Genomic DNA, 26,323 nt, shown 5'->3' with positions numbered 1-26,323 from the left:
CCCGGCCCCGGCCCCGGCCTGACCCCGCCCCCGCTCCCGCCCCCGCCCCCGGCCCGGGCCGCCCGGCGGCCGCCGCGCTCCTCGTGGAACGTATAACGGTCGAGGGGGGCGGCGGGGCCCAGCTTGCCCCGGGCGGGAGCCCAGGCACCCAGAGGCCGCGGACCGGGCGTCCTCGCCGGGAGGCGGTGGCGAATCGAAGCGCAGGCTGCGGCCTTCCTCAGCCCGGGCGCGCCGCCATACCGGCCCGGGGCGCACGCTCCCGCGGACTCCCTTCCTCCGGAACCCGCGTGCGGGGTAGGCGGGCCTGGGGGGCGCGCAGGTCCGGACGGACCGAGGGCCGGAAGTGAGGCGGCCGCAGCCGGGCGCGCAGGCCCCGCCCACTTGCTGCGGAGGGCTCGGCCATGGCGCACATCACCATCAACCAGTACCTACAGCAGGTGGATGCGCGGGGCCGGGGCGCGGGGCCGGGGCGCGGGTGTGGGCCGGCCGGGGTCGGTGTGAGGAGCACCGCGGGCGTCCGCTCGGGGGTGTGGCCGGGGGGGCCGTCCTCGGGGCACCGTGAGGGGCTTAGGGGCTCCCGCCGCCGCCGCCGCCGCCCCCGCCGGTCTCGGGCCTTCCCTCTGAGGGTGTTCGCGGGGTGCGCCTTTGAGAGCCCACTTGACTGCAGGCTCTCGTGAGCGTTTTACGTGCTTCTTAAATCCCTCCCGGTTTCCTGCCGCAGCTGAGCGCTCTGTGGCGCGGCGCGTGCCCCGCTCGGCCTGACGCTTGGGCAGGCGCGGGGGGGCTGCTGCGCTCAGACCCGGGTCCCAAGCCTCGAGTCGTGTCTCCACCCGCCCTGCCGGGTCGTGCCCCCGCTTTCGCTGCGCCCCTAGTTCCCGCGCCGGACGAGCTCTTACCGCCGTGCACGGCGGCCCCCAGTTAGCGCTTTTCCTCGGAGGCGGTGACGCGGCCTTCGGGCAGCGGCCTTCGGGGGCAGCGGCCTTGGGGGCAGCCGTCGGACCCGAGCTTCTGGCCCCAGGCGCCGTGGCCTTTCCACGCAGCAGCCAGCCAGCGCCTTCTGTCCCAGTCGGACCCCTCCCGAATCCCGGGTTCGCAAGTGTCTCTTGAATCTCACTGACCCTGTGGGTTTGGACACGAGTCTGTTGCCTGTTTTGTACCTAACACATCCTGGGCCAGCAGCTGCCTGTGGACAGGTAGGTCTTTGTTTCCCCGGTCTCTGGGGGGAAGTGATTACTTCCCAGCAGCTCTCCGGTCAGGGCTTTGCTTTCACTCTCCCCGAAGCTGACAGGTTCTCTTGTTGCTGTCTTGGATGCTCCTGGAACACATGCATTCCTGGCCAGAGACCAGGGGCTGGAGCTCAGCACAGCGGTGGCGTGGGGTCAGCCTGTCGGTGCCTGTGGGCCCAGAAGGGTGCCTGCACCTGCGTCAAAGAAAGCATCCACCCCTTGTGTGGCAGGTGATGAGCAAGCCTGCGTTCCACTCACGGGATGGGGCAGACATTGCTTCGTTGCTCAAAGTGACTAGCCACATCAACAGCCCTGAACAGCCGCCCAAGGGAAGAGCTAGTTGTCAGGGCCTTGTCTTCCCAGCGCTCACCTCCAGTTTGAGCAGTCCCAGGAGGGCTGTCTGGGCAATGGTCAGCAGTCACTAGGATGTCCCTGCTTCCAGTGAGGCCCTTTTTATTCAGTGCTTGGTGCTTCCACACGCCTCCAGTTTCTGTTTGGAGAGGACAGGTCAAGTTAATTTACTGTAACATTTTTTTCTAATATTCTACTTTTAAAAATTGTGTTTAGTAAAAGATCAGTTTGTTTGTACAGCTCTCCCTTGAACAGTGTGGGGGTTAGGGACGCTGACTCCCCCAAGCAGTTGGAAATAAGCCTATAACTTTTGGCTCACCAAAAGCTTAACCGATAGCCTACTGTTGGCCAAGAGCCTTACCAACCACAGAAAGGGTCAACTAACCTGTGTTTTGTGTTGTGTTATCCATGACATTCTTATAGCCAAGCGAGAGAATGTTATCAAGAAAATGGTAAGGAGCAGAAAATACATTGTGCCGTACAGTAAAGAGCCGTGGAGTGACCTGTCCATCAGGGGTCAGCTGCACTTTCCCCGCAACTGGGGCTCTTCAGTATTTCTGGGGTCTCTCTAAGGGCTGGTATTGTTTGGTGTTCTTCTTTCTTTGGTCTGTTCTATAAACTCTTATCGCAAATGGCAAGTTACTTTTAAAAAACTATCTACATTTAAAATTGTAACTTTCGGGATCCCTGGGTGGCGCAGCGGTTTAGCGCCTGTCTTTGGCCCAGGGCGCGATCCTGGAGACCCGGGATCGAATCCCACATCGGGCTCCCAGTGCATGGAGCCTGCTTCTTCCTCTGCCTGTGTCTCTGCCTCTGTCTCTCTCTCTCTGTGTGACTATCATAAATAAATTAATTAATTAATTAATTAATTAATTGTAACTTTCGGGCAGTCCAGGTGGCTCAGCGGTTTAGCACTGCCTTCCGCCCAGGGCCTGATCCTGGAGGCCCAGGATCGAGTCCCACGTCGGGCTCCATGCATGCAGCCTGCTTCTCCCTCTGCCTTGTGTCTCTGCCTTTCTCTCCCTCTCTCTCTCTCTCTCTCTCTCATGAATAACTAAATAAAATCTTTAAAAAAAATTGTAACTTTCCTCCAACTTTTTATTTTGAAAATTCTTTTTTTTTTTTTTTTTTAAGATTTTATTTATTCATGAGAGACAGAGAGAGAGAGAGAGAGTCAGAGACACAGGCAGAGGGAGAAGCAGGCTCCATGCAGGGAGCCTGATGTGGGATTCGATCCTGGGACTCCAGGATCATGCCCTGGGCCAAAGGCAGACGATAAACTGCTAAGCCACCCAGGGATCCCTTATTTTGAAAATTTTCAAATCTACAGACAAGTTGAAAGGAGAACATTGAAGACATGTATACCCTCATCTGGCGCACCACATTTGTGTACCCTTCCCCCCCCCCAGGCGTGTGTGCTTTTCTCCTGTGAGCTCTTGGAAAGGAGGTCGCTGCCCCCATGGCCCTTCACAGAGCACCGAGGCTGTTGTGCTGTCTGGCTGTTTGGCTGGTGGCATAGCCTAGAAACATAACACCAGTGTTTTCTGGTAGAGTTTGGGCTCCACATCCACCCACAGTACTGTTTGGAGCCTCTTTGTTACCTGTAGGGTCCAGTCAGGTCACACTCTGAGTATGACAGTCTTGCTCTGTAAAGTCTGTCATCTAGAAGAGTCCTCTTGCCTGTTTCTGGGAGCAGATTTGTTTGATGACAGTTTTTAAAAAAATGTCCAGGGCAGTGGACTCATGGATGTGTCATCATCTACCTTTATGTGGCTCTTTCTAATGATTAGGTTTGGGCTCAGCTGACCAGTGTAGACATCCTGTAGCCTCAGGAGGCTTGCATGGGTGCTCCAAACTGGATCACTGGGGGAAGGTGAGGCCCATCATCCTGCTCCAGTGTCCGTATTGATTTGTAATCTGTTGGATGGATTGTGAGAGCCCATGAACATCCTGTTCCACACCCTTTCTAGGGTGATAGCAGGTTTCATTGGTAGTTTTTTCCCAAGCAGGTTATTATGTGAGTGTTTGCCAAGTGGTAATTCTCCCACTCTTTTTACGTTTGTCAGCTACTACTTCATCTGTTAGAAATGCTTTTCCCTCTGCCCCTTTTAAAAAGTATCATTATAAGGTGGTGTTAATGCGAAGTTTTAATCCAGAGCCAGTGAAATTATTCTTACTTTTTTTGAAGCTCAGCTTGTCCCACATTTGGCCGCTAAGAGTGCCTTCAGACTGGTTTCTGGGGCTTTCTGACATGTGTGTGTCCTTCCTTGAGCTCTGCTTTGCTTTCTGGCACAGTGATTCCTGTGCAAAGCTAATGGATTTCTTTCCTTTTTCCAGTGCTGGGCCAGTCCTTTTTCCAGGGAGCTCTAGTTCCTCTTCCTGGGTAGTGGAGATTAGGAACTGGATCTGAGTTCAGGGCGTCCTCATTGCCACTGGAGGAGGGGAGGGAGTCATTACTTCCAAGCCTTGCTAACAGTTACAAGTTCCGGGGACACCTGGCTGGCCCAGTTGGTGGAGCATGCGACTCTTGATCTCAGGGGGTTGTGAGTTCAGCCCCACATTGGGTATAGAGATTACTTAAAACTTATAAGTTTCAAGAGTAGATGACTCCCCCCCCCCCGCCCCCTCCCTGCACCCTCCATGGACCAGCTTGGAGCCAGGAGGTCACGAAGTGATGCGCAGTAGCCAGGAAAGAGAGTGTTTTCCCGGGAGCACCCAGAGCCAGTGAGCTGTCCCTAATGGGCGCCGCAGTCTCTGGACCAGGCCCACAGGTATGCTGCTGAACCAGCTCACCTGGAGTCCAGCTGCATGGTCCACGGGAGGCTGTTTAAATTGAAAGGCCGAAGGTTCTGAGACACGATGTACTAACAGTCACTAAAACAGGTGAGTGGGTGACTGTGGTCCTAGTGTTCCTTGAGCTGCGCCTCAGGTCTTTGAGATTTATCTCTAGTCTGTCACTGTCCCTCTTCCTTGGCACCTCCTGTGACAGGTGCTCTGGCGGCCTTTATTAGCTTCCTTGAGGTAAGGGCACCGATGAGACCGGTATTTTGTGATTATTCCTAATACCTCATGCACCTTGCACCAGTGCCTGTTGTTTTCTATTGGAAAGTAAATCCCTAGAAATGGGATTGCACCTATGTGGTTTTCTTGGGTGGTCGAGTGGCAAATTCCTGATAACTCAGTAGTTGTAGGTGAGATGGTATGAACTTTCCCGGGTGATGCCCTAAGTGGTACAAGAGCCCAAGAGCTGGATCCATTTCTTCTGGCTGCAGATGCTGGTGTGTAGGATTACTGGGTTGAGGGGAGAGCAGGTGTGTGCCCCCCTAGTGGGCGCACCTCAAAACTTCTTGCCCTCCAGTCCTTTTCTTGCATTGGTTGCAGTGAGTCCAACCACCCTTGCCATGCTTACTGCTTTTGGGGGTACATCTCATGGCTGGGGAGTGACGTGTACTTTCTGTCGTCCCTGACCGAGGTCTTTGTGGGCATAAAATTGACAGAGTGAATCCCACTGCATATAAATCATGCTGTATGCGCAGCTTTCTCTACGCTCTACGCTTGCCTTTCTCTGGTTTGGATTTCTGTGTTCTCTTTTGGTAAATAATATCTTCAGATGTTACTTGGTTTTCTAATTGCAGCTGTCTGCCACAACACAGGCACTCAGGACAGAAATCTGTAAAAGCCCCGTGGCCCTCAGCCCCCACCTGGTGGGCCCAGGGGCTGGTGTTTCTTCCTGTGATCACGTGTAACGTGTAGTTTCTCTTTTCTTCCCAGACCGAGTTAGGCACTTTTCCTGTGACTGGGTGTTTTCTTTTTTTTCTTAACAATAAGCACACTGCAGACACTCTCTGGCATGTCATCACTGATGGGTCTATCTAAATCTTGCTTGCGACACCCAGGTTCCTGTGGTGTCACTGTGACATGGTCTGTTTCACTGTTGCCATTCCCTGTTGTAGTTTATGTATGGGTTGAGTGGAACGTGGCTTGTAGTTTCTTTTTTTTTTTTCTCCATAAGCTTTATAAGTGAATTTTCAAGTGTCTATATGACCAAGTAAAACTAAAATAATGAGCCTTTTTTAAATAACTACTGACTTATTCATTGTTTCTAATGTGAGTCACCTGTTTCTTTGCCTCTGAAAGAGCTCATTTTGAAATGCTGCGGTCGTTTGCTGGCTTCTGAGAGCCCCAGCTTATTCTGTGTTGTGACCAAGACTCAGGAAGATGGATTTTTGAGGCTTATGATGTGTTGGTTAGGTTCTGCGAGGGCAGAGTGGTTGGTTTTACTACTCTGCTGGTCTCTTTTCAAATGTTTCAGGTCTATGAAGCCATTGATACCAGAGATGGGGCATCCTGTGCAGAGCTGGTGTCTTTCAAGCATCCTCATGTCGCCAACCCACGGCTTCAGGTGGGCAGATGGGCCACGCATGCAGGTGTCTGAGAGGCTGCCAGGTGACCAGCTTCCAAAAAGCGGTTGAGAGTTTGAATCAGAAGGAAACTAATATTGCTGCTCTTTTGAAAATTTTAAAGTACATATCATGTCTGTACTAGGAACTAATTCTAGTTCCTTTATTGAGCACTGTGTGTTGGATACGGTGCTGAGGTGTGCAGCTTGTGCTCTGTGGTTAACTCCCACATGACCCTCTGAGTGACAGAGAAATGCAGCGTGTAGGAAGGTCGTCCAGCACACAGGCGGTGGGCCCTTAGCTGTGCCCAGGCCTGTCTGTCCCCAAAGCCCACAAATGTATCCTGTTACAAGTAAAGGTCAGTGGAGCAGAGCCATGTCTGCTTGTTCATGTGCTCTGTGGCTGCTTTCCTGCCACGGAGGCATAGCTGGGTAGGTCAGCAGATCTATATAGCCTGCAAACCCAATGGTATTTACCATTGGCCTTTAATGGAAAGCATAAACTGGAAGTGTCCTTGAGTTAGCAGATAAATGATATGCAAGCCCTGTCTTCTATAGAAAAGAATCTTGGCATTTTGTAAAGCCCTATTTTCCTCATCGGTTTTCATTGTGATATTGGAATGTGTTCCTGTTGGGGCACAGTTTTTCTTTTGAAAGAAAAAGGAGCTCTGTATATTGGAGATCATATTTGGCAGTGTATAGGCTGCACCTCCGACCAAATAAACCAGTTTGTGGAATAGAAGTAGGTTCTTTTTAAAACTTTGATTTCCCTGAATGGTTCTCCTAAGTAACCATGGTGAAAACCATTGCTCTAAGTGGAACTTAATGCCAGAGGCTCCCTGGCCAGAGACTCCTCAGCCATGACACGTGCTGCCCATTGCACCACCAAGGGTGGATCCCTTCATCATAAAACTCCCTGCTAGCTTCCTTATGTGGCCCTCCATTCACTGATGGCCATTGTCTGCCTAGATATTCCACCAGGGGCCATGGGGCAGGCCTTTTGCTGCTGTTGTCCTGTTTCTTCCCTCACTTACACACATGGATATGCACATGTGTTTAGTGCATCAGGGACTAACTGACTTCTTTAACTCTGCATGCTTTCACCATGTGGTACTCATATGACCTAAAACCTGGCCATTAAGAGGGAAGAGGACATTAGAAATAAATGTCAGCTAGCCTCACCCAGGATAGATCGGGTCGCTCTGTCACCAGGAGGTGAAGAAAGGTGATTGCTAACATGGTGTCCCCTCACTCAGCAGCTCACTCACACCAACTTCCTTACTGAGCATGTAGTAGCTGCTTCATAAATATGTCTTCACTGACTGGCTGTCCAATGTTAAGGTATACACGTAAGGTATACAGGCCCTGGGTGACAGTTGTGACAGAGTGTCAGGTGTTCCTGTTAACTGTAAAGCGTATGTTCCTTTGAAAGCAGATTTGTCTAAATCTCTTTCTACACATTGCATTCTTTTGGTACCTTTTCATTTTATTTTTGTCATTTTTTTCCCTGTTATTTAGATGGCCTCCCCGGAAGAGAAGTGTCAGCAGGTTTTGGAACCCCCTTATGATGAAATGTTTGCTGCTCATTTAAGGTAACGCCCTGGTAGGAAGAAAAATAAAGCAAATCTGGAAATTGCCGCACTAGGGAATTTGTTTAAAATCTTAGGTTTGGGGATCCCTGGGTGGCTCAGCGGTTTAGCCCCTGCCTTTGGCCCAGGGCGTGATCAAGTCCCACATCGGGCTCCCGGCATGGAGCCTGCTTCTCCCTCTGCCTGTGTCTCTATGTCTATCATGAATAAATAAATAAATAAAATCTTTAAAAATAAAATAAAACAAAATAAAATCTTAGGCTTGAGGGGCACCTGGGTGGTACCAGTATTGGTTTCAGCTCAGGTCATGATTTCGGGGTCATGAGATTGAGCCCTGCCTCATAGCTTTGTCTGGTTCCGTGTGGGGGTTTGCTTGAGATTCTCCCTCGCCTCCCTTTCTTCCCTCTCCACTGCTTTCCTCCTTCACACATGCACTCTTTTCCTCTCTTTAAATAAATAAATAAATAAATAAATAAATAAATAAATAAATAAATAAGATCTTAAATCCACCATCTTAGGCTTGAAACAAGGAATAATTTGCTTTGAAAAGAAAATTGCATTTGTGGGTTTTGTTTTGTTTTGTTTTGTTTTACTATTTTAAATTCAGTTACCATATAGCATATTTCTAGTTTCAGGGGTGAATTTAGTGATTCATCAGTCTTACATTACACCCAGTGCTCATCCCATCATGTGCCCTCTTTCATGCCCATCACCCAGTTACCCTGTTCCCCTAACCCCCTCCCTTCCTGCGACCCTTAGTTTGTTTCCTATGATTAAGAGCCTCTCATGGTTTGTCTCCCTCTTTCATTTTATCTTGTATTATTAAGAAAAGTACATTTGTAATTTCCCATTGGTAAAGCTTATGAAAATTTTTGAAGTTTAAAATGTTTTAAATTTTTAATAATTTTTTTTTTCATTTCAAAGATAATGTATGCTCTTAAAAGTTGAAGATAAATTGTGGTCACATATTTACATATTTATATCACTTGACACTCCTTTCATTGGCTGTTTAGTGGTCTTTTGTTTGGGGTGGGTGTATGGCTCACCACTGACTTTTGCCTGTTTTAACCTCTTTGCTTTGCCAGGAATGGAGCTAGAGCCAAGCAAAGCAAACAAAAGACTTGCTTTTCAGTTACATCTCATGGGTACCGTTTTCACCATTGGAGCGTGAACCAGGCAAAGTTGGGTGTCCTAAAGCCTGTGGCATTTGATCACCCTCCTGTCCACATGCCTCCAGTGCTTCCAAGCAGGCTGGGGGGAGGAAGGCCTGTGGAAAAGTCAGGGTACCACTGGGCTCCTGGTAGTGGGAGACTTCGCACTGTTTCCTGGTTCTGTGCAGTTTGTGTTGGGGTTCCAGATGTGATGAGCTGACCATGGCTGACCCTGCCCAGCGGGCATCCAGTATGAGCTCCTATATGAGTATAGCTACAGTGGCAGGGCCGTGCTATGCTCTTACTAGTGCCTGGCACTCAAAACCAAGTGTAACTAGGGTCCCCTTCCGAGGCTGGAAAGAATTGTCCCAGTACATACTGTGGGTTTCCTCTGATGCCAGCCCGTTTCAGTTCAAAAGTCACCTGTGTATTTCTTGTCCTCCTTCCCATTCCGGTAGCCCACCAGGTGGGAGCTGCACCCCGAGTGCAGGGTAAGCGGTGCACTCGGGTGACTGTGATGGAAGTGAGGGGTGGGCCTGTGGGGCTTGCCTGCAGGTCCCGCTGCCTGTGTCCTGAGCCCATGCTGTCTCCTCTGCAGGTGCACTTACGCGGTGGGGAACCATGACTTTGTAGAGGCGTACAAATGCCAGACTGTCATCGTCCAATATCTTTTCATTTGTGTTATGGTTCAGTTATATCCGGGGTTCAAGATCTGGAGACGTTGGGTCATTTTTATTCATACCTTTAATTAGAAAAGAATTGAAACTGATTTTTGGAAGAGAAACTCGTTTAGTTATTTATTTCATTGAGGTTCTTAAATGTATCTTGGACCTTAGGACTGTAGTCCAGTTACCCATACAGTGAGATAGAACACAGGTTATGATTAAGGGTTCTTTCTAATTCTGTTGTGAAAAGTGATACTTCCTTGAAAGCATTAAGGATAGCTGCAGGACTAGTTAGTCCCGTGGTGAAATATGAGAACTCCAAACTCCAGGCATAGATTGCTGAGAGTGGACTCCACTGTGGTTACTGGAGACCTTCATCCAGCCACTGTCTGATTTAAGTCATTTAAATGGGTTCTGCGACTTTAAGTCAGGGGATGTTCTAGTATTTATGTGTATTTCAAGAGTTTTAGTTCGCTTATTTTTTAATCTTCTTGTTTAAATACAAAGGAGAGAGACTAGCTTTGTCTCCTTTGAATTTAAGAATTCTATAATCAAGGAAATAGACTTTATACGGCAGATGCTAAAGCATACTATGTATAATTGTGACCGCCTGGGTTCAGAAAAACCATATAAAATGTTTGAAATTGCCAGTTAAGAGTCTTACAATAGTCGCTTACTTTGGAGAACATATGTGTGAAGTAAATACACTTATCTGTACTGATACCTAATGATATTCAGGTATTTGTAATTTGTACATTTTTTCCTTCAAGAACTTATCTCTGTGATATGTAAAATTCAGATTCCTTTATATTCCTATTACAATTTGTAGCATTGCTTGGGTTTTGCACGTTGTTCTTTCCTTGACATAGTACGTCATTCCTGCGTGCATTTCAAGCCCACAAAGAAGAAAACTGGTAAGTACGAACAGAAGTAACCAGAAACTGGCAAATGGCAGGGTTTTGGTTTTGGGTTTTTTTAGCAGAAGCTTTTTAAAACTTTATTCTAAACAAATGTGTGTCGTGTTTTCTACATGGATATTTAATGTCTTCTGTTGACACAGGATAATATTGCTGTGGACAGTGTAGGTACGGTAGTTAGTGTAAATATTAAGTGGTAGACCAGCCAGATTGTTTGCAGTGTGCTCGAATAAATATGAAGCCTTGTTATTTCAGACCTTCCATACCCCAAAATATTTGTCCATTGTCAATTTTGAGCTTGCTTTTGGTTTTAACTTGGACAAAAGGGCAGATCAACAGCAGTTCATGTGGAGTGACAGGACACATGGCAGTTTGGTGATTTTAAGTTCCTTGACAAACTTATTCTTGATTTTATGATTTATGATTTATTAACTATGGGTAAATATGGAAAATACCTTTTAGAAAAAATAAATACCCTCTTTAAATGAAGACTTGTCTTACACATAAAACCAATACCACCAGCTAAATTTTAAAAAATCCTTTTAGGACATTTTGCCTATTAAGTTTTCTGGGTCCTGTTAGAAGGTCTTACTGAACCACATCTTGCTTTAATGGAGCTGCTTGGGTAATGGTTGAAGGGAAGGAGAAAATGTTGTCTGGGGCCAAGGACCCTGGACACCTCAGGATCTAGACCTCAGGAGGGTTGGGGCAGTGGGTGGGCATGTTAGTGTCTGTCGATCAGGAGCCCCAGGGGCCATGGTGGAAGTGAGGAAGGCAGTAGTAGCCGACCAATTCCTGGAGGTTGGTGGCCCTACTGTGGGTAGGCAGTAGCCCTGGGTGTCAATGTGACCCCTGCCTGTGGGGACGGAGTCTGACCTCATGGCCTCTTCAGACATGCTTGTTTCTTTGCCCCACAGGGCTCTGCCTGTCATGTATGCTGTAGCGCTTGACCTTCGAATATTTGCCAATAATGTAAGTTCAGTTTTTGTTACTATTCTTTTAAAACTCAAATTCAGTTTCTTTTTTTTTTTTTTAAAGATTTATTTATTTATTTATTTATGATAGACACACACACACACACACACACACACACAGAGACAGAGACACAGGCAGAGGGAGAAGCAGGCTCCATGCCGGGAGCCCGACGCGGGACTCAATCCCGGGTCTCCAGGATCGCGCCCTGGGCCAAAGGCAGGCGCCAAACCGCTGAGCCACCCAGGGATCCCCTCAAATTCAGTTTCTATCTGTTGCTTGCTTTCATGTCATTCTTCCAAAAGTTTTGAGGTTTGGGGTGTACCTGGTGTAGAGAGCAAAAGGGCAGGAGGTGGCTGGACGAACTTTTCTCTGGGTAGGTTCCCACGCTGTGGGTATTGTGGGAGTTGAAGCCAGTGTGGCTCTCAGAGCATTAAGTGGTGGGTCTCCTGCCCTGGACTGGTCCCAGAGAAGCCTCAAATCAAGGAATGACAACTCACAGATGAAGAGGCCCCAGGGAGAGCCAGAGGGGGCAGGCAGCCCAGGAAGACAGCCATCTTTGGCACTCCCTGCTGCAGCCACCCAGAGCCTGCCAGTCCCCAGCATTTCAGCAAGGGCGAAGGGGAGCTGGACCCACTCCAGCCAGCGGCAGCTCCCCACCAGCATGGCATCCACTGCTGATGAAAGATCCATAGTACCATGACCTCAAACCCCAAATATCACTTACGGTAGAATCTCAGCCCATGAGGAGAGATGGTACACAAATGGTAGATGTTGGAATTCCTTGACTGGATCGCACCTCGGCTGTCATGAAGCCTCAGGGAGCAATCATGAACATGCTTGATACAAACGAAAACATAGATGGGCTCAGCAAAGAAATAGAAGTTGTAAAGAACTATGATGGAAATTTCTAGAACTGAAAAATATAACTGAAATGCAAATTATCTGAGTCTCCAAAGAGCTTTGTTTATATGAGTTATAGCTATTTGTATTTACTGTATTAAAAACTTTTAACTGGTATTTTAAAAAATACTCATCTAAAATAATAAGCCTTTTATGTGTTAACAGAATTGATGTTTTAAATAAAAATAACAGTACTTTCCAAATGAACAAAATGTGCTGAAAAGAGTGTCAGTTTTTTACATTTTAATCTCAACAGAAGCCACCTGGATCCTCTGTGCCTTGGTGTGCACAGTGTTGCAGAAGACGGTCTGGTGCCACACAGGTGTAGATGGAAAGGAGAGGAGTATTTCAATAGCCTTTCAGATAATTGCAGACACCTTTTTTATACTATGCCAGAGCTCCAAGAGATAGTTGTTTAGGGTTAATTAGTGTGGTCTCTGAAGCTTAGCAGTGAGCTTTTTCTACTGTTAGATAGAATTCTCTACTGTGTCCTGGTCTCTGGGTGCATTGTGTGCTCTTGTGTGATCTTGTAGCATCATACATTGATCATTTGGAAAATTTGGTTCACTGAGTTATGGAGATGTTCCAAATGTTGATGTGTTTCATTGTGTAAAAACTCCAAACCAGAAAAACCCCATTTGTTTAATGTCTCCAGTGACCTTATCAGAAAAGTTTTGAAGTACGGAAATCCCAGGTTCATGGTGGTTGATAGAAATTGTCCAAAATTCTGATTTTGTTGTTGAAAGGACAGATGTCATTGGCAACAAATACTGTTAGTCGTTTGCCTGGAATTGAGGATGTATTTCACTCATGTTCAAGCAGCTGGCCCTTCAGATACCCTCGCCTGGCCCACCGTGCTCCTCTGTCAGCCACTGGTTCCATGGGACAGCTGGTGACTCCAGCAGCTTCTCGAGTGCTTTCCCTTGAAAAAACCATCCTCCTTCACCATGCAGCAGATGTGCTTTGCACATACTGTCAGTGCATCACAGAGAATATTAAATATATGTGTATTCAAGAACCAAGACTTAATATTTACTGTGTCATCAAGGACAGCTTAAAGTGAAATTAGGGTTACTGGTTAAAGATTGCACGGGGGTGATATCAGGGACATGGTGTTGCCGCTTCTGTTTGGTGTCGCTGGAAAGGCCCCTATGGTTTCACCTCCTGCCATGCTTACTCCATCGGTGCAAATGACAAGACAATGAAAAGACAAATAATGGCTGTAGGTGTTGTAATGAAGATAGTTTGACCACATGGATCATGTGCAAGTGTTTTTGAAGACTCCCAGTGGTTAGTAGACCAGACTTTGAGAACCTATGTCACAGATGTAAGTCAGAGTAAACGGACCCAGGAAACAAGGGGAGAGTCAGTGCTGGTGATAACTTGGGTACCTGTGGGAAGTGTGTGTGTTTGGGGGGTTCTGACTGGCTATAAGTGGGGGCGGGAGGGTCCATGAGCCTATACGGAAGGGCTCCCAGGGCGGTGAGGCCACCTGCCACATATGCATGGAGAACAGGTGGACTTACCAGGCTTGAATTGGTTGAGGAGTTGATTGTGGAAGAGGCAGGAGATACTATTGATCTCTAAGTTTTTAACAGTAACATCAACCAGAAGATTTCACCAGAGCTGCTTGAGACTTTGACCCTTGGTTATTGCCATTTTTACTTCCAGGAGCACGGGAGGTTTCTTTTTCATTAAGGGACCCAGAGGCAATGAGACATAAATGTTTGTGTTCTATCAGGCAGACCAGCAGTTGGTAAAGAAAGGGAAGAGCAAAGTTGGAGACATGCTGGAAAAAGCTGCCGAGCTGCTGATGAGCTGCTTCCGCGTCTGTGCCAGTGACACGTGAGTACAGCCCTGGGGGTAGGCGCCCTGGCCCCTGCCCTCTGTTGGCAGATGACCCCGTGGTTGTTGTCCTGTCCACTGTTACGTTTGGCAAGTGAGAGAGAGAGAAGGACATTTCTCTGGCACAGCATTTCTGGAGCATGTTCCTCCCGCCCTGGGTCCCATTTCCCGCTTGCCCGGGTCCCATATGCCAGGAACCCACTGGCCTTGGCTGCAGTTCTGTGGACGCTGAATTCTCCAGCCGTCTTTTCTTGTCTTCCTGTCTGTCTGTGGATGCAGAATTCTAGATAGACGGCTCTTCCAGTTAGCACTCACAGGCTGTGCTCCGGGATGGAGCGTGCCCTTCCCTCTGGCCCCGCTGCCTCTTTGCTCTTGCCGTGTCTCCATACTTCCTTAGGGTGTTGATGGAGCTTCTTGGAGCTGTACACTGGTGTGTTTCGTTAGATCCTTCCAAGGGTGATTTTTGTATTCCTCCTCCTCCTCCTCCCCCTTTTGTTCCCATCCTGTCTCCTCTGGGACACTGGGCACACATATGTTAGACTGCATGTCCTGCCACACAGCATCCCCTCTCAAGCCATCAGTGAGTGACTTAACACTGACCTGCTTTCAGGGAGACTGGCCATTACTTAACGATTCTAGATTTTACATCCGATTCTGCTTTAAGAGTTTATTACATTTTTCTCCTGAAACCCCATCTCTTCACCTATTGTAAAATCACACATACTTGATTAGGAGTTTCAGGAAATTGTGAAGCCAAGAAAGAAAAAGTAAGGTTTTCCATACCTAAGTAAAACTTGTTCATGGCAAGTGTTCCAGTTTCTCATTTCTCAGTTCTCTATCCCCACCAGCCCCAACTCAGAACATTCCAGCCAGAGTTGTGACCCGTGATCCTCCCCATAGAGGCTTCCTCACCCCATGGGGCTCAGACAGAGGAGGCTCTCCTTTTGTGGGTGGCTTTTGTGGCAGATGGCATATTTGTTTGTAGCACTCACCAGCATACTCACTTGGATGATGACACTCAGTAGCCAAGTCTGAGGGAGTCCATTGTTGCTTCCACGCTGTGTCTCTTGGGCCAAGACAGAGTTCAGTACATGCTTGTCATGGGATAACTGGCTTTCCTGACATGACACCCAAAACTAATCTATGAAAAAATAAATAAACCGACTTCATCAAAATTAAAAACTTGGTGTTTCAAAGGATGCGGTCCAGCAAGTGAAAAACCACCACAGAATAGGAAAAACGCTTGCAAACAATGTAACTGACATTAGCCTCACACATCTAGAATGTGTGAAGATAAGTAATCAATGTATGTGGACCAAGGACCTGGATAAACATTTCTGCAAAGAAGATAGATAAATGGCCAGTAAACCCACAGAAAGATGCTCAACATCCTTAGTCACCACAGAAATGCAAATAAAAACCACAGTGGCTGCACTTCATATATGTAGCATGGCCAGCATTGTGCTGAGCACATAGGGGACTCCAGTGGGTGGGAGGCAGGCACCCCAGCTTTGCAGAGCAGCGAGGCAGGGCCTCAGAGGCCACGTGACCTCTCCCCTCAGGGGTTGCTTTTCTGAGTGTCTCTGGAAGGGACAAGCAGGGGCAGTGCCCAGGGCAGAATGGTCACAGGTGCTACAGACTGCTTGCGCTTCCTCCCTATTTTGTTTTCTACCCTCCCTAACCCTTTGAGGCAGGCAGTGGAATGTTAATTGTCTCTATGCTGATTTGAGGTCATACTTCTAGTTAGTGACGAGGCCTAAGGGAGCTGGCTACTATCCCAAAATAGGACTTTGGTGTTTATTTTTTTTGAGATTTGATTTGTCAGCACAAGCAGGAGGAGAAGCAGAGGGAGAGGAGGGAGCAGACCCCTGCTGAGCAGGTAGCCTGACCTGGGCCTCCATTTTAGGACCTTGGGATCATAGCCTGAGCTGGAGGCAGATGCTTAACTGATGGAGTCCCCCAGGTGCCCTTGGGACTGTGGTATTTAAACACTGGCTGTAGTATTCACACCTTGGGTCGTAGGGAGGGATTTCTTTTACCCCTGGCTTGTGAACAGCCTGCTGGTTCATGTTTATTTCATATACTTTGACCCCATGCCCTGGGATTTCAAGTGTGCAGGTGGCTTGCCCCTGGCCCCTCTCTGGCACCCCATCTCCCTGTCTGGGCATGGAGGCTGCACCCAAGAAGAGCCATTGCAGAGCGCAGATACACAGCATACTGAACTGTGCATTGTGTTTCAACATTTGTTGTGAAAATCCTCAAGCATCTGACAGTGTGGAGAGTTTGACAGGACCCACCACTTGCACCATTGGCATTTACTATACATGCTGCACAGTGTCCATTCATGCATCTTTCCTCCTGTGCATCTAGAAGTTTTCTTTTTCTTTCTTTTCTTTCTTGGTATGTTCTAAAGGTTATGAGTCCATCAGAAACTTCCATAAATGCTGCAGCTTCTCCTTGGTAGTGGGAGGTAATGATTTACATAAATCTTTTTTTTTTTAATTTTTTAAAAGATTTATTTTTTTGTGAGAGAGACAGAACGAGGCAGAGACATAGGCAGAAGGAGGGGAGCGTGATGTGGTACTTGATCCCAGGACCCCGGATCATGACCTGAGCCGAAGTCAGACGCTCAACCACTGAGCCACCCAGGTGCCCCAATTTATACAGATCGTGACTGTATTTTGACAAGTGTGTACCTCAGTGTGACCCTCCTAAGGCCGAGGACATTGCCACGCCGTCCTCTTCCCAGGTGGACCCTCACCAAGGTTCTGGTCTCCCATTTGACCACGTTTGAGTGGACTCACACAGCATGTGCTGCATCTTGCTGTGTGTAAGATTTGTCTATATTGTCATGTGTTTCCATAGTTCATCTTGTCCTCAGGAGAAGCGAACACACTTCCCATCTTTTTCACACGTGTCTTAGTCAATAAACGTGATGCAGACGAGGTAGTTCTCTGCTGGGAGTGTACCACCCACATGCTTTGTGGTGTCGTCTGTAGACCTCTGCTCTTGAGTGGTTTGGTTTAATGGGCGTGGCTTTAGCTGTAGGCTTTTATCTGCAGGTACTGATCTTGTTTAGGCACATTGGTGTGAGTGTGTGTGTGTGTGTGTCTGATTTATAAATGTTTCTTTCCTGTGTAACTTGAACTGTTTTCCCATAGTCGGGCTGGCATTGAGGACTCGAAGAAGTGGGGGATGCTGTTCCTGGTGAACCAGCTCTTCAAGATCTACTTTAAGGTGTGCTTTCGAGTGGGCACTTTCACTGCTCTGCAGGTGTTCCTGAGTGCTGCCTCCGTGGGTCCTTGGCACCTGGCCGTATCAGTCGATTCTGTTGAGTGCCTGCTGGGTGCAGGGACTGTCACAAAAGCTTTGTGTGTGTGATCATGTTTTAGCCTCCACCCCTTGAGGTAAACACTGCGCCTCTCAGGAAAGCACGGCAACAGCACCCAGAGCAGGTGCCCATTGTGGTGGGACCAGGCCTTCCACCTGGTGGGGGGGGGCGGGGGCGGGGACAAGGTCCTTCCTGCCTCATGAGGTTGGCTGGTGAGGAGCGGCCCCATTGGGTGCTGGCAGCTGGCCCCTGTGTGCATGTCCTCTGTGCCCGTGGCTTGTGTTTTAGCGTTTCTTATTAAATAACCAGCTTTGATGATGTAATTGGCTTTGTAGTTCTCACTTTAAGGAGGCATGTACTTAGTAAGTGAGTCCTGCTTGTTTTGTTTCTTTTGAATAATACGTGAAATGGGTTATTGTAGATCAACAAGCTGCACCTGTGCAAGCCCCTCATCAGAGCCATCGACAGCTCAAACCTGAAAGATGACTATAGCACTGCCCAGAGGGTGACATTCAGGTACTACGTTGGGCGTAAGGCCATGTTCGACAGCGACTTCAAGCAAGGTTTGTTGTTTTGTTTTGTTTTGTTTTTAAGGTTTGTTGTTAATCTTTGATTCCTGTGTTTTAAAGACACTGGATTCTGAGCAACGTTAAGTGATGTTTTGGAGAACACTCAGTGCCTCTTACCAGTTCATAAGGAGGAGCTCGGTGTGACCCAGGCTGGTTTCGTGTGTGTGTGTGTGTGTGTGTGTGTGTGTGTCTGTGTGCTTATTGACCTCGGACTTGGTGACATGAAGGGAGGCCTGTGCAGGGTCTCTGGATTCTCTGCCAGGGTTGCAGTTCCCATGGGCAACTTTCCTGTGTGAGGTGCTTCAGCACCACCATCTTCTCGTGAGTATGAGTGATCACCCTGTCCCAGTGCCATGCCCTCATGGCATCTGGGGATGCGGAGCCTGGGCCGTGGGCAGTTCCACCACAGGCCTCTGCTTTAGAAACCCCAGGGGCCACCAGAGCTGGAGGGTTGCTGTGCGGCATGGTGCTGGGACAGTGCTCTTCAGAGCAGTGCTTTCTGGAAACCACATCACTGGGAGTTTCCATCATGAGTTCTCTCAAGAACAGGAAGCTGAGTCTTTTCAGCTTTGTGATCAGCTGGTACGTGGAGGTTCTCTACGGTCTCCTCTACCGTGCACGGGCCAGACTTGTGAACCCATGCCCTCAGTGGTGATGTGCACGTGAAGCAGCATGACTTCCAGCCGTGGATTCTTGACAACAAAAGTAACCACGCTGCCACGGTGCTTGCTCTGGTTTTTACTCGATAGCCTCATTTTCTGTCACAAAAGTTTTAGTAGGTCCAAAGCTTTCAACAAGGGCTTTCCTTGATTGTGCCCCCAACCTTTTTTTTTTTTTTTTTAATATGAAGCCTAAAAATAGAAGCTTTTAAGTACTATTCTTTTAAAGTTTCTTAAAGGTATTGATGTTTTTTTCTCCGAAGATTCACTGAGTAGTATTTTTGAATACTTACTAACAGTAAAAGATGATTGGCTAATATTAGTGGTAGGAATAATTGGTTCCTGAAACAACAGTTTCAGAGGATGAAACAGTGGGATGCGGTGTGGGCGGGAGCTGCAGCCAGTGTGTGGTGCTGTCTCTGCAGCTGAGGAGTACCTGTCCTTTGCCTTCGAGCACTGTCACCGCTCAAGTCAGAAGAACAAAAGGATGATTCTGATATATTTGCTTCCAGTAAAAATGCTGCTGGTGAGTGACTTTACTCCACTTCTACAGATGTCATCGCTTTGAGGAGGTTGATAGAGTCTTAAAAATAAGCAGATGGTGCATGGCTACCACAGTCTGAGCCATATGTGAGCACACCCCTGAAATAGAGGAAGGGTCAGCTGCTTTGTTTGTGGCCTGAACTGTGTATCTCCACAACTGACACCTCTGGATCCTTCTAGAAGGACTTTGTGCTTCCTTTCTCTTAGAAGTATGTGCCCGTCTGCCTTAGAAGTGTAACATACGTGAGACAAAAGAAATGCGTATTATTTCTATTTCCCCTAAAAGTCTAAATTAATAGAAATGTATTAAGCTGGAAAGAAAATTGTTTTGCCAGCCTGTATGTAGGTATCTTATATAGTCACCAAAAGTTAGAGACTTAAAAAGAAATGACCGGTAACTAGCACTTAATTGACTAAAACTTCTTCAGAGTGATAGGGCATCCTTTCCTCCCATTTAAAAATTCTTTAAAAATTATCAAGGCAGTACCCACACAGTTCAGACTTGAACAGCTCAGGGTAGCTCTTAGTGGAGGGGCCACGAGCCATACCTGCCTCCAGAAACAGCCAGTTGGAGGTGGTTCAGCTAGTTCTTCTGGACAGCGTTTCCAGGCTCCCAGCTCCTTGGCCAGCGTGTCTTCTGCTATGGCTTCCCGCTTCCCCACAAGCCCCGAGGGCGTGAGGGGGTCAGAGCCGGGTGATCCTGGAGCTTTGGTTACCTGGCCCAAGTTGGCCTATCTGCACTATGCCACAGGTCTCTCCGTGACTCCCGGGGAAGCAGGTTGCAGGTTTTTACGACGTGGCTCCCTGGTAGGGGTTTTATCACAGGTGATTGTGTTAAAAATGCAAGGCTCTTACTCTGAGATATTGGCACTTTGTCCCAGGGTCACATGCCGACCATCGAGCTGTTGAGGAAGTACCATCTCATGCAGTTTGCCGAGGTGACCAAAGCTGTCAGGTATTCTCTCCTTTCCCATCTGGAGTCTTTCAGACACAGAATTAATGAAAATCCTCACCCGTGTTGTGTGAGAGCTCGCCCTGGCTTGGGTTTTCATGACCATGTTTGCACATTTGTCCTCACTCCCAGTGAAGGCAACCTTCTGCTCTTGAACGAGGCCCTGACGAAGCATGAGACCTTCTTTATTCGCTGCGGCATCTTCCTCATCCTTGAGAAGCTGAAGATAATCACCTACAGGAATCTCTTCAAGAAAGTGTGAGCTAAGTGTTTCCTTCCTAACAAGTGTGAGCTCCCAGTGTGACTCCTGCAACTGCACCATGAGGGCCAGCAACCATGCTGGGGGTGGGTGGGTGTGTGTGTGCATGTGGACAAGGCCCCAGCGCTGCCCCATGGGCCAGCCTCACACTGGCATCCCTGCATCCCAGCGCCTGGCACAGGTGCTCGTTTTCCTTACTCTAACCAACTAGACCTGCCCCACCTCTCCCCATTTGTCAGAAAGTTCAATTCTACATCCATCCCTTCTCCCAGCTATGGGTAATGTGTCCAGAACAGTGAGGACCCTGCATCGGGGAATCCATAGGGTGCAGCAGGTTGCCAGGGGCGTCCTGATGGCAGAGACATCAGACCGTGTGAATGATGCACATGTAGTAGATGCAGACACCTATGCCAGTGTCCTGTTCCTCCTGACCAGGTTGCCGGCTCAGCCTCCAGAGTGCTGGCGTCCTGTCAGTAACCCACGTAGACCTGTGCTTCCCCTCCCAGGTACCTGCTACTCAGAACACACCAGCTGTCTCTGGACGCTTTTCTGGTGGCCTTGAAGTTCATGCAGGTGGAAGACGTGGACATTGACGAGGTGCAGTGTATCCTGGCCAACCTGATCTACATGGTGAGCGGCCCCTCCCTGCCCCACCAAGTCCACAGTTTGAGGCTCTGGGGTCGTGGCTTGAAAGCTATTGGCTGTTGTGAAGGCGTCTTCTGTTAGAGCTCATGTCACCCTGGGAAGGGACATTGCTGAGGGGCTGCAGGTAGGCGGACATCATGCAGTGTGTCTGCACCATCTCTGCATATGTTCGTTAGGCTCCCAGAGAATCACATGTGTGTTGGAGGCAGACCCAAGTGTGCACGGGGCTGCGGCATGAGCACATCTTGGTTGTGACCGCGGCCCCCTCTCCTGCAGGGTCACATCAAAGGCTACATATCACATCAGCATCAGAAGCTCGTTGTTAGCAAACAAAACCCGTTCCCTCCGCTGTCAACAGTGTGTTGAGTGTCCACCTGGCCCTGAGGATGGGAGGGCAGTGGAGTCCTCTAGGTTTATCTGTACCGATGGACTCGGCCCTGTGCTAAGAGGGTACTCTGCAGCTGGACCCTCCAGGGCTCATTGGCCAGCACACACAGATGCCTTGACACCTCCGTGGTCACTCACAACTACATCCACCCTGTGGACACCTGGAGCTCCTTGAGGAAGCACGGGCACATCCATTGACATTGGAGCTGGGGACACGTTCATGAAGGGGTTCTGTCCCCAGGGCAGCTCTGGCTCATTGCATAGCCGTCGTTCATGAGGGAGTCTTTGTTTCTGTGCACCTCTTTCTATGAGATGTCATCCTGAATTTATACAGATGGTATATTCCTTATTTTATCTTCTTAACATAACATTTTTATATGTTAAATTTCAACATTGTATGTGATTATAATGCTTTGGTTAACTTAAGCTTCTTTTTACAAAATGAATTTACTTTGATAACTTCCCATGTTTTATAGCTCATCATTTTTCAGAGTTTGCACGTCTTCTCTGTTTATATGAAGCTTAATAAAGAAGGAAACACCCTAAACTGTGTAGTTTATCTTTGCAGCGTTATCAAGGCTAGGAGCCACTTACCCCCTTGTGGGTTCCCTCTGCACGCAGGCCACTCCCAGGCATGGCGACATGGAACCAGCAAGCTTGTTTGGTCGCGCATCTGCACTGTGGTCGGGGCTCAGTCGGATGTTTGCTTCTGCTCTCTGTGATGCCAGCTGGGGCCCTTAGGGCTGTTGACCACTGGAGGCATGTTGGTGCTGGGCTCTAGCTCCCAGTGTCAGTCCATGCAGGCCTCGTAGGTCACATAGTGTCACCTCTGCCCTGGGCACATCCAGATTCTAGCTGAGGGGGATATGTGCCCTGAAGGGCATGTGCAAAACAGCAGGTGCTTGACTTCTGGGGCTGCCTCTCCCTCGCCTGTTCCCTAAGCAGGAGAGCATGGACACCGGGCGGGCACAGAATCACCTTGAACTGGCTCTCCGTGAGGAAGATGACCTTGTGCTGCTCACCAGGGTCACCCTGCAGCCTAGTGTCGAATGGGGTTCCCACAGCACCTGGGTTTTCCTCTGGGCTTACAGTAAAGCTGAGGTTTGTCAACATTTCTGGCTCCTTCTTGGAGCCATGAATAGTGACCCTGAGAGTCAAGGGCTGGCTGTTACTGGTAACAAGTGGCCCTCTTTGGCCATGGAGGAGACAGACCTTGGGTGTCGGTGCCTTGGGACTCGACCCATGTGCTCCAGGTTTGTGGACACCGAGAATGCACTGCAGGTTCATTCGCATGGCGTCAGGAGCATACCTCGCCTCTGCCCCAGTGGGAGGGCCCCGTCTTCCTGAGTCCTGCCCGACTGGCCTCTAGAACCATCGTGCTAAGTTGTGTGGGAGAGTAGTGCCGGGCTTTGATTTACTGGCACCCCAAATGCCAGTAAAGTCGGAGCTGCAGGCCACACCAGCACGTCGTCTCAGCCCAGCCCTGTCTTTACACAGATGCTATTGAGAGTGTATGTGTGATAATTTCCAAGAGAGGTTTCCATGCAGCAGAGCCAGGCTTGCTGTGGGGACCAGTGGTGCAGCCAGAGTGTGGGTGGGTGTGCCAGCAGTGCTCCCCATGGGAACATCGCAGTGCGCGTTCACATCCCATCTGTGTGAGCTGTGACTTCATGGAGACATGGACGGTGACTGCAAATCTGTGCTCTCCAGCATTGCCTTCACCCTCCATGGGAGAAGCTGCCACTCCTCCGTTCAGAGCCGAGGCACCACGATGCTTAGCAGGCTGCTTCCAGGGGCACAGTGGAGAGGCACAGCCACAAACCAGCGGCTCTCATGAGGCCCAGGTCTTCCTGCGACCTCTCATGCTCCTGATCCTTTCTCCAGAGGGCCTATGGACAGTGTTCCCCACAGGTTCAGTGGCCTGCAGGCCCCCACCCCCACACCCTGGAGGCCGTGGCATGGCCACGGGTGGGGGTGGCTTTGAGAAGCTCTGTGGGCCAAGGACAGCTTCTCTACCACAGAGCTGCTTGGGGAAGTAGGCAGTTTGGCTAAAAGCTTGGATGCATGGGGAGGCTCGCTGGGGTGGGACGCCGAGCAGGTGGGCTCAGCTCACCCAGCAGGTGCATGCTGAGCACCCTCTGCACACCAGGGTCTGGCCAGGTGCTGGGACTTGTGCAGGAAGCCAGACGGTCCTGGCCAACCAGCCAGGTGGGGCCAGGACCTCGCCCGTCACCCCATGCAATGAACCAGGGTACAGGCAGAGTGGAAGTCGGGGAGCTGATGAGACGCCATCCGTCAGACACCGGGAGAGTTCAGATGCCCTGGCTGCGGGGCCAGTGAGTCAGCTCAGGAGCCAGATGGGTAGGAAGTAGGGGGGCATTTCAGATGGAGGCAAAGAATGGCAGGAAACTGCCTCCTAGTTCTTAGACCCACACAGGGGTGGGGGGAGTGGGAGCAGGACTCCAGGACAGGACCCCAATTTCTAGCTGGGCACCTGGTGGGCAGTCATCAGGATGCAGACAGAAGGCACAACTCCTGGGAAGCTTCTTGAAAGACAACTGGTGTGGCCCTTTGGCTGTTTGTCCCTCCCCCACCTCCATCCTGCTGCCTGGGACACAGGTGTGATGGCTGGAGCTCTAAGTGCCATTCTGGAATATGAGGACCAGGACCAGTTCATGGAAGACTGAGCGGTGATGGCTGGGGTCACGCCCAGCTTCCTTTCATTTTATTTATTTATTTTTTGCTCCTCTTGATGTCTTGCCATTGTGTCGGCCCCTGAGACACGTTTACTGAAAGCGATACACAATCTGTGTCCACTTACAGCTTTTACTGAGAGGATTTCTGGCAGTTTATCACAGCTCTTTCAGAACTAAAATTCCATAGACCCCGTGATTGTTCGGTGTCGCCTAAGATCATGTGCCATGCCACCAATGGGTGGGTCTGACAGATAAACCACACTCTAACTGCAGTGACGTGGTAAGGGTTTGGGTTTTACTCCAAAGGTTCTGACTGGTGGAGTGATAGGCCCTGTTTGGTGTTCCTCAGACCTGCACTTGCTGTGGGGAGGGTGCACTTGATGGGGCCGTCTGGGGGATAGGCACAAGCCCCAGGGGTCAGAAGAGTGTCCTAGCACCACATTTAAAATGTCAAAAGAGAGAAGTTAAAATAATTTTAACAGTATACTTCTCTAACACAATAGATCCAAAACAGTGTCATTTCAATGTGCAATCTTTGTTTTAAAATTATAAATTTAAAAAAAAATTGTAAATTTGAGTTTTTGTGCTTATTTCTGTGTGTGCAGGAGGGTGGGGGTGCTGAGGGAGAGCAGGGCTAAGGGGCTGGTGTGCAGCACTAGTAGGGTGGTGGCAGGTGGTGGGACCAGGGCCCTCCCCCACCGTTGTCAGCCTTGATCCTGCACGCCCGCGGCCATCTGGCTGTCACTCTGGGAGGACCCCCATGTGTCAACAATGCGAGTAAGGAGGGAGGCCCCTTCCAGGTGGGTTCAGGCCTCCCGGGTCACACAGGTCCCCCCGGCCCACACCTGCCCTCGTGGCCCTGCAGGAAAGGCCCAGACGGCTGGCAGAGCCTCCCTGAGGGCGCCTACCGAGCCGGACAATGAGGCGGGGGAGCGGCGCCTGGCAGCACCAAGGGACAGGTCTGCAGATCCGCCTGAGGACATGGGGCCGCGGAGAGTGAGCACTGGCCCTGCAGCAGCGAGCACACTGGGCCTCCGCCGGAGAAATTCACCCCACCGTGTGAATGTTCCTGTTCCAGGCAGAGGGCTGAGGTGTTGAGAGCACCTCCCAGGAGTGAGGTCAGTAGGTCCCACCCCAGGAGCAGCCCTGTGTAACAAGGCTCTGCGCAGAGGACGCAGCCTGGGCAAGACATGCACCCCCATCAGGTGCATGGGGGACACACAGAAGGGCAGGGAGCCCAGTGAGTCTCACTGCGAGGAGAGCAGATAAGAGACTTGTGAAGTCGGCCCCAGGGGCCCCGTCCCAGCACACAGATGCCAGAGTGGCAGTAGGGGGTCCTGAGGCTGCTCCACACACATTTCTGGACAGGAACCTTCCGCCGTGTGACCGGGGACCCAGATGGTATTTTGCAGAACCGAGTGTGTGCTCCCAGCCAAGAATCACTGTCAGCACCATAGGGGGCCTCACACCCCATCCAGGGTCCCAATCACATGCTCCCCATGTACACCAACTCGACAGAGAAAGCCCCTGTCCTGCCTGTGATGAGAAAGTAATTTCTCGGTGATGCTTGAACACTCAAATATCTTGCTTCTTGAGGACGTTTGCACCAGAGTTTGGTGACCTTGGCAACATGCCTCAATCAGCAACTCCTGTGGCGGCCCCTACACTGACACCCAAGCCCATCTGCCTAATGAGGTGGCTCTGTCCCGCTCCCTGGGGGCTCAGCCTCTGCAGGTGGGGCCAGCCACCCCCACCCGAACTTGGTCTTGGCCTGCAGGAGCCCTTCTGTATTTGGGGGCAGCTGTGACCCTCACAGAATGAGTGGCAGTTACGGAGCAGACAGGGCTCCTGAAGTTCATCCTGCAGCCTCTGCCTGTCCTCAGGAGCAGCACTCACCCTCCATCTTCTCCCCCGTGGCTCCTGCCTCCCCCTGTCCCTGCTACCCGCTACCCGAATCCCTGAGGGACTCCTGGCCTAGGCTGCAGCAGAGCAGCAGCCTCTGTGTACGCCAGGGGCCCTGACACTCTAGGAGCTGAGTGGCGCCAGGACACGGGAGCAAGCAGATGAGCCCGGCGTGAGTTCCAGCCCAGCGCCCCCCACACAGCATCCAGCCACAGGGCGGGTTGTGTCCGTCTCCTTCAGAGCCTTGTGGAACTGAGTGTCCTTCTCGGACACTGTGGATGAGGAGACAGGCTGGCCGGGGGCTGCCCTCTGATGGACACGGGCCTGGTGGCGGGTCAGCCCACAGTGAGGGAGGGAGCTGC

The 26,323-nt window shown here is 49.9% G+C and overlaps 1 protein-coding gene across 5 annotated transcripts; it reads left to right on the top strand.

The window, feature by feature from the left end:
- The first annotated feature begins 189 nt into the window (after window positions 1-189).
- Window positions 190-21,910, top strand: PCID2 (PCI domain containing 2). 5 transcript variants are annotated; one of them, XR_003236544.2, is made up of 14 exons: window positions 190-437; window positions 5,890-5,979; window positions 7,495-7,568; window positions 9,315-9,380; window positions 10,254-10,295; window positions 11,216-11,270; window positions 13,915-14,018; window positions 17,180-17,255; window positions 17,771-17,912; window positions 19,003-19,103; window positions 20,002-20,075; window positions 20,205-20,330; window positions 20,767-20,961; window positions 21,253-21,910. XR_003236544.2 is itself a non-coding variant. In XM_026008820.2 (14 exons), the coding sequence occupies exons 1-14, from the start codon at window positions 402-404 to the stop codon at window positions 21,340-21,342; spliced, it is 1,200 nt and encodes a 399-aa protein (XP_025864605.1). In that variant the 5' UTR covers window positions 190-401; the 3' UTR covers window positions 21,343-21,910. The 5 variants fall into 5 exon arrangements, 4 of the variants coding, with proteins under 4 accessions (XP_025864605.1, XP_025864606.1, XP_072617215.1 ...); XM_026008820.2 differs by having other exon boundaries at window positions 20,838-20,961; XM_072761114.1 differs by lacking the exon at window positions 190-437 and adding an exon at window positions 778-1,193 and having other exon boundaries at window positions 20,838-20,961.
- Window positions 21,911-26,323: the final 4,413 nt, after the last annotated feature.

The sequence above is a fragment of the Vulpes vulpes genome, chromosome 6 (genome assembly GCF_048418805.1).
Source record: "Vulpes vulpes isolate BD-2025 chromosome 6, VulVul3, whole genome shotgun sequence".
NCBI classification, from domain to species: domain Eukaryota; kingdom Metazoa; phylum Chordata; class Mammalia; order Carnivora; family Canidae; genus Vulpes; species Vulpes vulpes.
This window is presented reverse-complemented; position numbering and strand designations above follow the sequence as displayed.